This window comes from Mycteria americana, chromosome 11, assembly GCF_035582795.1.
Source record: "Mycteria americana isolate JAX WOST 10 ecotype Jacksonville Zoo and Gardens chromosome 11, USCA_MyAme_1.0, whole genome shotgun sequence".
Lineage (NCBI taxonomy): Eukaryota > Metazoa > Chordata > Aves > Ciconiiformes > Ciconiidae > Mycteria > Mycteria americana.
Genome location: NC_134375.1, coordinates 10,012,018 through 10,024,560, shown reverse-complemented (window position 1 = coordinate 10,024,560; position 12,543 = coordinate 10,012,018). Strand labels below are relative to the sequence as shown.

General features: G+C 51.8%; 1 protein-coding gene across 1 annotated transcript in view; it reads right to left on the bottom strand.

Annotated features, from left to right (window-relative positions):
- The window catches only part of PLXND1 (plexin D1), an 85,972-nt gene that overhangs the window by 34,271 nt on the left and 39,158 nt on the right, over nucleotides 1-12,543 (bottom strand). Inside the window, exons 11-17 of the mRNA XM_075513923.1 lie at nucleotides 11,907-12,000; nucleotides 9,311-9,474; nucleotides 7,360-7,511; nucleotides 6,932-7,031; nucleotides 3,476-3,615; nucleotides 2,511-2,678; nucleotides 85-175 (exon numbers count right to left, since the gene is read on the bottom strand). Coding sequence (XP_075370038.1) covers nucleotides 85-175; nucleotides 2,511-2,678; nucleotides 3,476-3,615; nucleotides 6,932-7,031; nucleotides 7,360-7,511; nucleotides 9,311-9,474; nucleotides 11,907-12,000 — 909 coding nt within the window. The remainder of the gene's footprint in view (nucleotides 1-84; nucleotides 176-2,510; nucleotides 2,679-3,475; nucleotides 3,616-6,931; nucleotides 7,032-7,359; nucleotides 7,512-9,310; nucleotides 9,475-11,906; nucleotides 12,001-12,543) is intronic.

Here is a 12,543-nt window from a genome sequence, read left to right as displayed (position 1 = left end):
CAGCTTCACACTCCGAACGCCTTTAGGCACTGGGCATGCAGCCCTGCTCCCAGTTACCAGGCAATACCCAGCGGGGACACCCACCGTTTGCTCTCTGCCAATGCCACGGACCACCATGGACACGTTCTGGACCAGCTCAAAGCCTCTTCCTTCCAGGGTGATGATCCTGCCCCCACTTCAAGGACAAGGGAAGAAAGAGAGGGTAATTGCAGAGGACAACACAGAGCAGTGAGGTGCAATGGCTGGGTGTTGCCTGCTGTCATTTTCCCAAGGACACTTCCCAGCTGCTTGAGCAGAAAATGTAACCCAACAGCCAAAGTCTTCCTCCTACTTGCAGCAAGCACCCACACTGCTACCAAGACATCAGGGAAGGAAGGAGGAGCAGCAGCTGCTCTGATGGAAAGGGGGGGACCTCTTCCAGCAGCAGAAAACTGTCCCCCTTGCTCCCACTCCCCAGAGGAGCAGCCCGCCTCTGCATGCCAGGGGTACGCAGCAGGTTGCCCAGGCCACCGGTGGTGTAAGAGGTTAACCTCCAACCCCTCAAAGCAAGGGCCAGGAGATATTCCCTGTCCCTGTCCCTGCCCCTGCCCCGCAGCGACCCGCAGAGAACTGTAAGTCTTGGGGAGGAAAGAGACCCCTTTAAGGTTGACAGGGATCCTGCATCTCCCAGACACTTCTGATTTAGATCAAAATGTGAAAGTTGTTTTGTGTTTTGGATCTGCTGCCTGGGGAATGCGAAACATGGGCCTCTCAATGTGCAGTCAATTAACGACAGTAATGAGGGCCCTGATGCACACAAGACTGCTAGGCAGAGCAAGGGCTGGAGAATCAGCACTGCTTGTCTGCTCTGGACAGCAGAAGCTATACTCTAGGTTTACCTTCCCCTTCCTCCGTATCACATTTGATCTGTTTGGAATATCTGTCAGGAACAGTCAGGACTTACAAATCCCATTATCTCAAGACCACTCCAGACACAGTGACTTTGGGTCCAAGGCCCTGAAAGTCAGGTTGTCTGAAATCTTTTACAACACTGTAGATATTACCATGTAGTTATGATCCAAGTTTCTAACTAAAAGCCTGTCACATCTGCAGACTAGTTTACAACTTCTGTTTTGCTTTAAACTTTGCTTACACAGATTATTTTAGCAATATGGTAAGATAAATCAGATCCAGCTAAATTTTTACACAAGTTATTGAACCCTCATGGTCAACAGCCCAGCAATGCACCGAAGCAGTCAGGCTACACAAGCCACCAAGCAGTCGGAAGAGAGAGACTGCTGTCATGTTCTCAGTGGCCTGAAATTCGGAAACTGCTGTAAATACTAAGAAAGCAGACTAAGGTGACGGAGAAATACCCTGGTGGTTTCCCTTGTGAATATGGGCAGTGACATTCTTCCACTGTCTCTGTGTTTAGATACCACTCTTGCCACTCAGCATAGTTCGCAAGCCTACTAGGAGCTGAGGTTGGCTGAGTCACTGCTGTGCCTTGTCATTAACTTTCCCACAGCCTGCATCTTTGGCGCTGCGCTTGGGAATGCCGAGACACGGCTTTGCTCCAAGGGAATCAGACCGTCAGAGCCTGCTGCGTGCTTGCGCCTGAGCATGCTGCTTTCAGCGTGGTCCTGCAGGCACAGGCGCTGGACTCTCAGATTTCTTGGTCAGCCCTGGGTTTTCCAGGCTCCACAGCCGAGGAAGGTGGGATTTCACCATGGTATCCAAAGGAACAGGAGCCTGAGTGCTCCACAGAGAGACATGAAATTAAAAGCAACACACTTTAAAAATGAAATACTGTGACCTCGGGGAAGGCTGAAATCCAAAATTACAAATCTCCGCTTATCCTCCAGCAGTTTTACTGCCAAGAAAAATCCTTAGGGTCTCATAGAGCCCCCCACCTCAACCTCCCTAAAGCACCCACCAGGTGTACATAGTACAGTTACCAAGGTTGACTTTTTTCCATGTCTTAAATGCACTGAAAAGAGCTACGGACAGTCCTGGTGTGTGAGACCTCTTCTACTCCAGTGCTGGGGTACCCTGCAGCACCCTGAGAGCACTCTGCGGTGCCACTTCTGTACCTGTCTGCAAGGCAATGTGCCATACCCCAGGGCTAAGAAAGCCCCTTTCTCCCTGCAGGACCCTCTCCCACCAGCCTGGAGCTGACCCTCTCTTTTGCAGGCAGATGCAGACACGTGCCAGCTCTGAAATGGAAGCCATGATGCTACAACAGCACGGCATGAGGCCCCGATACCGTACCCTGCCTCCTGGCTGTGCTTCAAGGACTCCTGGGGCTCCTGACATGGGGTTTGCTCAGGGACTACTCTGCGTCTGGATGGCCTGAAGCACAGACAGGGTGAGCTCACTTTGCCTGCAGCGGGCTACACCAGGATATTCCAATCAGCTCTGCGCTTTGATGGCAGAGCACTTCTGCATTCGGCAAAAATTAAGAGGCTGATCTCAACGAAGGCCACAAATCCTGGCATACCTGGCTGTCTCTGCTGGGGGAGGGATCTCACCTGATCTGGCTCTTTTTGGGGTTGATGTCTGATATAATCGGGTTCTTCTCATACTTGAACGTGATGTTGTAGCTGGCACAAGACTTGTTCTCGAACTGGACACAGACTCGCACAGGTGTGGTGAGCTCCGTAGACGGCATGGTGCAAGTGATGGTGCTGTCGTTGCGGCTGCACAGGGAAAGGCAGGGTAAGCTGCAGAAAGCCACGGCAGACAGAGCGGCCAGAGCCAGGCACTGCGGACCTGAGGACCCCCGGGGAAGTGAGGCGGTCAGCAGAGACAGGCAAGAAGGAGCTTCCAGTCACATGCCAATCAGCAATTAATTACATTGCGTACTGACAAGGAATTCTGAGCATATACCATCCCAGGCTGCCAGACTGATTTCCCATACAGCCAAAGGAAAAGGGCAGGCTCCTACTTCTTCCCGCTGATGAGATGGGAACATACAGGAGGAGGTGTTTCTTCCGACCAGTGAGCTGCCACAGGAGCGGGACCCTGGGCACGCAGGTGCCTTCTGCCTCCAGCAGATCTGGGAATGAAGCCCATGTCTCCTTCTCTCCCAGGGTTTTGGTCCTGCTCCCAGACCACCCAAGGGGCCTAGGTAGCGTCCTGCGAACGGTGCACGGGAAGCACTTCATTTGCTGCTGGTCGCTGCCGCCCCATCATGGCAACGCCAATGCCATCGCTTTGCCAAAGAAACTCAACCCATCCTGGTGTCAGGCACCCGCACCGCAGCTCTGCCTCACCGCTCTGGGGATACCAGGCTGATGGGGTGCTGGAAATGGAGCAGGTGGCAGCCGAGCGGGCCGATGGGGATGCTACGCTGCCTCCAAGGTTAGCAGCAGCATGCAGTGGTGGCCCCCACCCAAACCCCAGCTCTTCCTGATCTCCTGGGGGACAATATCATCCTTCCTAACGTTCTGCCTCTTGTCACTAGTCCAGTGCCAGTCCTCAGACCCGGTCCCACCTGAGGTCAGTGCACTGCTTGGAGGTATTGACGAGGACACGGAGCTCAGAGCCGACGTCCAGCCTGCTGCCTCTGATGGTCACTCTGGTTCCTCCAGCCTTCGGGCCATTCAGGGGAGCTATGGACTGCACCACAGGAAGCTAAAAACAAAGGGGAAATCTGTTTTCCAGCCTGGTAAATTCACATTTGGATACTCCACACTGCACGTGGGAATTGCTTCAGTAAATTTAAGTATCCAGTATTGTGAGGCTCTGAAACAGCAGCACAACAAAAGCTTTCGCTGGCAGGGTTTCAGAATAAGGAGAGAGGTACAAGTGCTGAGGAGCAAGATCATATAAAACCTCTGTGACTCTGCAGTCCCTAAATTCTGGCAATAAATGAGACATGAGTCCAAACTGGAGCCCAGGATCCCACCAGTCCCTTGAGATTTCCCTTGGAGGGTCCAGAGCTGGCAACAGCTCAAGGTCCATCAGCAAAAGGAAATTTCTCATTCATTCCAGCTCCCGCTATCTCTGCCCTTCCAGATCCATTTCCTCCTGATTGCGAAGGTAATGCTAAAGCCTTGCTAGATGATGGCCTTGAGATCTGTGAAAACAGCCACCTGGGTCTAGATAATTGAGTATCAGACTCCTTCTTAAGGAAGCTTTAAATCTGAATCTCTTGAGGCGACAGGAACTAAGGGGGAAGTTACTTTGCCTCTCACCGTTTTCAGCAGAAATTAGCATGTATGTTATCTGCATTTGCAGCCCCTGGAAATCTTCCTGAGATTCATGAGCTTGAGGCTTTGATAACTAATGCAGCGCTGAACCCTCATGCCTGCTACACAGAGCACCCCAGGAGAGTCTGCTGGGCAACCTCCCTGTTCTGGTTTGAATAGGACACTAAGGGCAGAGCAAATAATTATTTCAAGACCCTTCCATAAGGCACTTGGTAATTCCTTGTCAAACACTGCAAACCCTGGAGGCAGGAGACCCACCGGGCTGCGGAGTGCGGCTGAAGCCTGCTCCCCGCCACAGCCCATCCCTCGCTGCAGCCGCAGAGCAAAACCACACCGAGGCAGACTGAAGAACATGGGCTAAGCTGCTTCGTACCGCCTGGTGCTAATGCCCTTTCCTGTCAATCCTAGCCGCACAAACATGCTTATTAATAGCTATCCTTGCCCTTGTCCTAGACTCAGACTGCTTTATTTCTCTACAGCCATTTCCTCTGTTGTTTCTGATCATTACCCATTTCCACAGGATTCATTCTGTTAATTTGTATTTCTCTGAGTGCCTGCAGGCAGCTGTCTCCTGCCCTTGGCCCCTAACCTATGCATTCAAATCTGCAGTTACAACAACAGCAGAAAGGATTATTCATGTTCCCCAAAGCCCTCCAGCTCTTCCCCTCAGGAAGAGCTAGTGGCTACTGCTCTCAGTGCATTGCCAGCACTGATTGCCTCCGTCGCAACTTTTGCAAATTCAGCTCATTTGGCAAATTCAGCTCATCCATAGCCTGCTATAATGTCCTAGAGAAATCTCTCGATCACATTTCTCCCTCCTCCTCAGCAAATTACAGCTGAATACTGCCTCTTCTAGATATGTCTAACAGGGACTTTGAAAGATGTTGCACACAAAGAGTATTTGGTATTTTACAAAGGACTTGCTTTGGAAGGGCAGTTCTAAAAGTCTTTTAGACTTTTTCAGGTAAACTGCTGTCAGTGCTCAAGCTCAGGTCTCAGACCAGCCTTGCATGGAGTAGCCTACTCCATCTTCATGCCATTGTATGAGAGAGGAGAATCAAGAAAACTAAACAGCATCGATTAGTGTGCAAATGGTGCAGAAGCCACTTTTGGTGTGGAACCCAGCAGCAGCTACACATTGTGCAGCTTCACTCCCTGACATGCGCATGCACGGAGCAGAGCACTGTCTCATCTCCTCTCCAAGCTTTGCTGAGATAGACATAAGACAGCTTTCTGCTGTGCCACCCAAGCAGAAAACAACTCCTCTCCCGCTCCCAGGAGGACAGCCTTTGCCATAAGCCTGCTCAGGAGCTGCCAGCACAAAGCTGTCACAAACCTGGTTTGAGCTCAGTGACTGGCTTTCGCTCCTCTTGCTTTGTTTAGCACTGGTGCTTTTACAGGTGTTTCCTGAGAGGACCTTTCCTCGCACGCCGAAAGCTGGCAAAGAAGCTGCCCAGCCCTTTCCCACTCTTTGGGCCCTTCTCCTCTTTGTCCAGAAGACAATCGGCATGGCAGCAGGTCATGTGGCCGAGTGAGCACACACATCCTGACGGCAATGCACCAGACATCCCAAACCCAAGGTCCGTTACTGGGTCGTACCCCAGCTGTACCTTGCTCCACTCCAGACTGCTGGATCTCTAAGACATTTCGCATGTGAACACGGACGCCTGGAAACAATGGGAACGGGTCCCAGAGCAAACGTCCTCCCGGGACCTACCACTGAGGCAAGCCTGGCAGTGCCCTCGCCTCACCGGTCCCCTCCTCGTGCACTGCCAGGCCTGGCTCTGCTACAGGGCGCTGGGATGTGCCATGCCTGTGCTGGCTGCACTCTGTGTAAACCTCTCTGAACTAAATACCTAACATGTGATCGGTTACAGGGTGGGGGATTACACTCCATGATCCTGCCCTAAATTCCTCACAATGGCTACCAGGAATCAAATGTCATTTCCTGGGGCTCAAGTCTTCTTTCAAGCCACTAGACTGCAGCACAGTCTATTCTTCCCCAGCACAAGCACAAAGGCTCCCAGTAAACAGCATGTCCTTGGCACCCGTCCTGTTGTGTTTGCCCTGGACCCATGGGGCTGCCCATGAATAGCGTCTAGCCAGAGACCAGGGTGCTTGTAGGAAAGAGAAGAGCTGCATAAATTTCTTTCAGGTTTATAGAGATGAAAGTTATCTTTGTGAGATAGTACAGTACAAAGCTATAAAGGGCTTTTCTTTGTATAATGACATGGGGTTAGCTCAAGTCTAATCCCTACACATTATTCTCATGCAAAAACTAAGACAATCTCTGCAGCAAAAAATATCAGTTCTAAATAATGTGAGTCCATGGTACGTAACTTACATAGCACAAAGAGACTTTGCACGTCTCAAAAAAATCTCACAGGTTGTAACGGCACTTTAGTAAAAGAGGAGGAAGAAAAATGAGCTCCTTTTTATAGCAGGAGAAATGATAATACAGCCAGGATAAGTGATAAACCACTGCAGGAGCTGAGACTGGGGGCGAGGCTGTGTGTGACGACACCCCGGCTGCAGTCCTGCCCCTCGCAGTCAAGCCCGGCTTTGCCAGACCTCGCTCAGATAACCACAGGTGAGGAATCACGTCAGCTGCTCCGAAAGGACCCTGACGCTTTTTGTCGTCAGCCAGCTGGGGGCATGGCGGCTGCAGGCTTGTTTTAAGGGGTGCAGGGAACGTCTGTGCGAATCACCAAAGAAACATCCAGAAGGCAGCTACTCACCACGTAGGAGTAGCGCTCCCTGGACTTCCCTTCCCGGCTCACGTTAACTGTCACCACATCAGAAAACGCCTCCTGAGCCTCTCCGGTTTGGCACACGATCCTGCGGACAGGAAAGGGGAGGCTGGCGGTCGTGTCACCCCACCAGAGCGGAGGGGCAGAGCCCACGGCCTCCTCCTCCTCCTCCATGCTCTGCCCAGCCCCTGCTGCAGGGGTGGGCCGGGCAGCACCAGCTGCCCCGTGCCTGGCAGAGGGCACCTGCGTCCCACCTGGGCCAGGTCACCGCCCCGCTCCTGCCCAGGGGCCCAGCACGCCAGGCGCCCCAGGCCAGCAGGCGGGAACGGGGCGAGCGACAGGGATGGGGAGGGACAGGGACAGGCAGGGGACATGAAAGGGACAGGGACCTCCTCCCCGGCTCCCCCGACACTCACGCCTCGGAGACGACGTATCTGTCGGGCAGCGGCACGCACTGCACGCTGCCTATCCTGACAGCGCCAAGGACGTCGCTGAAGCGGCGGCCCAGGTTCCTCCCGCGGATGGTCAGCAGGGTGCCCCCCTCCAGCGGCCCGCGCAGCGGCTCAATCTGCGGCACCAAGGGAAAGGTTGGAGGACAACCACCGGTAAGCTTCTGGCCTTCATCCCTGAGCCTGTGCCTGGGTCCACGTCCCACTTGGCCCCCCGTGAAGAAGACAAAACTGCTCCTCACGCTCCTGCTCCCCCCACAGTGGACCCGCCGCCACGCTCCCCTTGCTGCAGCTTTGCAAACAAGAAGCCATCACTGGGTTTGGTACTGGGGTTTGGTCAGGGATTACTCCAGCTGCACACATCTGGGGTGAAACATCACTCACAGCTTCGAATGGAGTTGGGGCAGGGACAAACCCGGAGACTTGGAAACCCAGAGGAGGGATGCTAGCGTGCTGGGAAGAGAGTCCTACCGTCATGTTTTTAAGGGCTGTCCTGAACACAGTGGGGCCTTTCAGCACAAAAACAAGACAAGAAGTGTCCTGATGCGTGGAGCGTGGCCAAGACACCAGCACCGCGGCATCCTGGGGCGCAGGACAAGTCCAGCGCCGTGGGAGGAGAAGGCTGTTCCCCATCCATCTCCTATGCCACTGGTTTTTCACCTGGCAGCTGCTGACCCCACGCTGCGAGGGGACAGGGTGCTGGGTGTGACGCCGTTCCACTGCACGAGGGGCGTCCCTGGGCAGTGTGACTGCACTATTCAGCGGGTGAGACAAATCCCTCCAATTCAGAAATGGCTCTTTTCCCTTTGCAAAGGCAATGGCACACAAAGCCAGTGGAATGCGCCTGGTGGCACCAGCTGGCCAAGGCGGCCAGGGCTGATCAGGACCCACCACCAGGCTCGGTGCCCTCCTTCGTCTGCTGCATTGCCCCCCCCTCCAGGAGGGCTCTGCAAGGGCTTGTTTGCTCATGTGACTGGAGGATTTGGATTTATCAGCTACTATTTGCTAAGGAAATAGCGACAGAGTCCTGTGACGCTCTGTGCCCTGAACTGCAGTTTCCTTCCATTATTTTCTGGTGAGGTGCTGATAAGACTTGATGTGTGCTGGGGAAGGACAGGCTCACGGGCAAGCACCCCTATCCCACGGTGACGAGAAAGAAGAGGAAGGCAATGGGGATCCTGCAGTCCCTCCATTCAGTGTTACAGCACCCGGATTTTGAGCAGCTATCACTACACGTCTCCCTAAGAACAGAAATCCCATATCCTTGCCGATTTTGATGTTGACATTAGCTGTTTTGCCTCTCCAGCTTCTCCTTTCCTAGGGAGCTCATTTTAAGATTTGCTCTATACACTTTCTTTGTTACTTGTCCCGGACAAATTTATTGGCTCATACCATACCTCTACGCAGAACCCCAGATCCAAATGCCCCCAACAAACGTTCATTCAACTATAATTTAGATAAAACTCATTGCAAAATGCATAATGCCGAAAGGTCCCTCTGCCACTCTTAATCTCAGCAGAACTGCAGAGCACATGTGCCTGGAGATAGAGCTCACGTTCACATTTCAGCTATGCTCCATTAAACGCTATTCCTGATAAGAATCCTTCAGCCGACCCTACAAATCTTTCTCGCTTTTACCAACCCCAGGAACTCTGGGACATTTTCATTGTGCTGGTGTTGTTTTTCCCACTAACATGACGAAGACTGGATCTTGTCACTAGCAAGATGTCCTTGGCATTAGGTGACTCAACAGCATAGAAAGTCAACGAATAATTCAGTGCTGGTTTTGACCCTGTCCTGTGCCAGGGACAAAGCACAGTTCCTCCTTTGCCCTGAGCCAGGGACAGTGCAGCTGGTTTCAGCCCTCCACACTGCCTGCCATGCCACACATGCCCTCCACATTGTATTCGGGTCTTACCTTCTTAATCTCCGGAGCTGGACAGACGTCTGAGATGTGGGGGGGCTCGCTGTGCAGCCTGCAGCTGGAGCTGCTCTCACTCCAGATGCAGCGGTGCCCCAGGTCCTCCCTCCCCAGGCACTGAGAACAGTCAGCACTCCCAGTCGCACAGTTGTACACCTCCACTAAACCACCAGAGACAACAGAAAATGTGAGCTCCTGGGCCTGAGACTTTCATAGCTTTGCTTAGCTTGAGGCAGTCAAACATCCCCCACTCCCCCCACCCCTTGGCTGTATTAATCCAAGGAACATCTGAAATCCAGTGGATGAGCAGAGCAGCTTGCACATACAGCAAGATGAGGCAGCACTTGGCTGCCATCCTGAAGATTTCCCAGAAGGACTGGGTGCTTATTCTCACTGCAATATAATTTAGCACTTTCTTTTCCTTTTTCTTCCCCTTGAAAAACAAACAACACCCAAACTCGGAACCTTTTGTCAATTTATTCTACATGTTTCCAACTCTCAGCATCCACATGGGAAGCTGCTTTGCAAAGCTGGCTCCATCCTGTTAGCAAAGCAATCACACTGCTTCCACTCTGACAAAAATCGGATGGTTACAGTGCTTTGTACAGTGTTTACAGTTCCTTTCCTTCCCCCTGGTGACCATGGGCCCCTTTTATTGACTTCTCCCTTCAGATCTGCTCAGCTCAGCTTCCACATCATTTTCCTACACCGCTTTCACCTCTTCATTAGCTGGTGCCCTAGGTTACATTTCCTCTCCAGCCTAAAGACTTCTGCCGCTGGAGTGTGGGTATCCGCTGAGATAAAGAGCCAGAAACACTCAGGAAACGTTGCTTTCACACCCTTTTCCCCAGAGGAGATTTTGCAGGAGAACATAAAACAAAGAAACAGTCACATTTTGCACTTCTGTTCACGGGAGGATCTCAAGGCGCTTCATAAGCAACTAACGAATCCCTCAGCCTTCAACGGTCTGCCTGTGCTCGTGCTAATGAAACGTCATTGGCACCGAGGGAGTCTCCCATTCTCCACAAAAAAATGAGCTTATTTCACCTCATCCTGAGTGCACCCACTGGGTTACACTGGCTGGTTTTCCACCCAACAGCAAAGAGCTGGGATTCCTTCAGTGGACTACCAAAATGCAGGCGACAATAAAAGCTAATAAATATCGAAATAATAAACACTAATAACAGTAATTCCATTAAAGACAGTATAAAAGATGCACACATTTATAATTGGCTCAGTAGATCTCTGTCTCTGCTTGCAAGTCAGCCTCTCTAATTTTACTCGCACCAATCTGATCAAGGCGAGGAGGAGCCAGAGCAGTCTGACGGTCCCACAGGATCTCCAAATATTCTGGCAAATTCAGATTGATACAAACACAGCCTGTGTAACCGAGCTCTTTCTCCACACAGGAGGGGATTCCACACTCTTTCTGCTGTCATTCCTGCTCCCAGCACCACCCACCACCCAAGAGTCTTTTCTTGTACATCAAAATAGTCTTAGCTCAGATCTCCCACCCCTCTCCTTGGGGTTACCTCTGTATCTCAAAAGTACGGACACCCTCTTCTTTCTGCAAGGAAGTCATGTCTCACGCCTACCCATGCTGGTATTTCAAAGGCTATTTCACCAACGTGGAATGCTTTGCAAGATAAGCCTCCTTTATACACTGGGATTTACTATGGGGAAACCTTTTTATCCTGGGTCAGAGGCTGATGGTCTCAATGTCTCTCTACCTATTACAGCTATCCTCCAAAGAAAATCTCACTTCAGGCATCTAGTTCTCATTTGCATCTAGGGTAAATCAGTTCCTTCTACTACAATTGCTGACACTGCTGAGAGGGAAAAGAGCCCCAAGCTGCTGCCTGCAGCGAGAGCACACAGCTAGGTGCAGCACCGAGCCTCCGGCCGGGGCAGGGGGAGGCGGCTGTTGTGCAAACGCTGGCTCTGTTGGCCGACTGGCTGGGCTCGTCCTATCTAAATGCCTTGTCTGAGTGCACTCTTAATCTGACTCTTTGCCTGCCTGCCTTAGTCTGCTGATGTAGCAAGGGCTTTTTTGGGAATCCAAGCGTTCTTCCCAGAGACAGCGGGCCAGGGGTGAAATGTGTTTACACATTTTATTCTTTCTCAGCACAGGAGTAAAAAAAAAGACTCCGTTTTTACAGCGTGCTGAACCTTGATGCCATGCTCCTGTGAGAGGTCATGGCAGAGCCCTTCCCCATCCCTTATCTCCTTCGGAAGGAATTCCTCCCCGACCCTGGGGACGCCCCACATCTCTGCTGTGACCAAGGGCACCAGCACACCCTGTCCCACGCGCCGCTGGCAGGCGAGACCTCAACTGCTGCCTGCGCTCAAGGACGGCGCCTGGCTTTCTCTGGGCGTAAAGGGGATGTCCGCGGGTGTCTGTCTGGTTTCTGGGCACACGTTCACATGGGTATAACTCTGGGTAAATACGTTTTTTGCATGTGCCTGAGAGAAAGAACCAAGCTGTGCCCGGCTGAGCCATGGTCTCTCTCCTGAACCCATAAACTTTGCCAGGATTTGAGAGTCATTCAAGCTGACCACATGAAAGCAGAATAAAAATATTTTCAACTCAGACCTGTCATCATCTCTGGACTGTCAATAAATCTGTCTGGTCTGTCCTTCAGCTGAAGGTTCACTGGGAAGAGATGGCTTTTTTCTGACGTGTGGAGCTGCACACAAAAAACCAAATATACAAAAGCTTAGAAAATTTAGCAAAATACGAGGTTCCATACGCACACTACACGGATTAACATTCCTCATGAGGCTTCTCTGACCGCTGCTTCTCAGTACAGGAGGGTCTCATCTTTAGCAGAGAGAAGGAGAGGGAAGGCTGTTTTCTAATTGTTTTGCTGAGGTCCCAACAAAGGGCACTGGGGCATGGCACACGCCGCCGTGAGAGCAGAACCCTGGCTTGCTGCTATTTTTAGTAGAAAAGGACAGGAAAACCTCACAGAGTGGCCAGTCTGCACGTTTTCAGTGCCGAGCTACAATACAGAGTTTTGCAGGTGATGTGATGGGAAAGTGCTCCTCTCCAGCTTCTACTTGCAATATTCCCATTGGTGGAAGCTCAAACGTTTGCTGCATTTCAGAGGTGCAGTCTGCTCTCCAACAACCACACACTGCTCTTTGGCGAGTGTCTGAGCATTTTCTCAGGCCAGTTCCTAGTTCAGAATAAAAGCTACAGAAATAGCAACACTGAAAGGTGGCCAAAT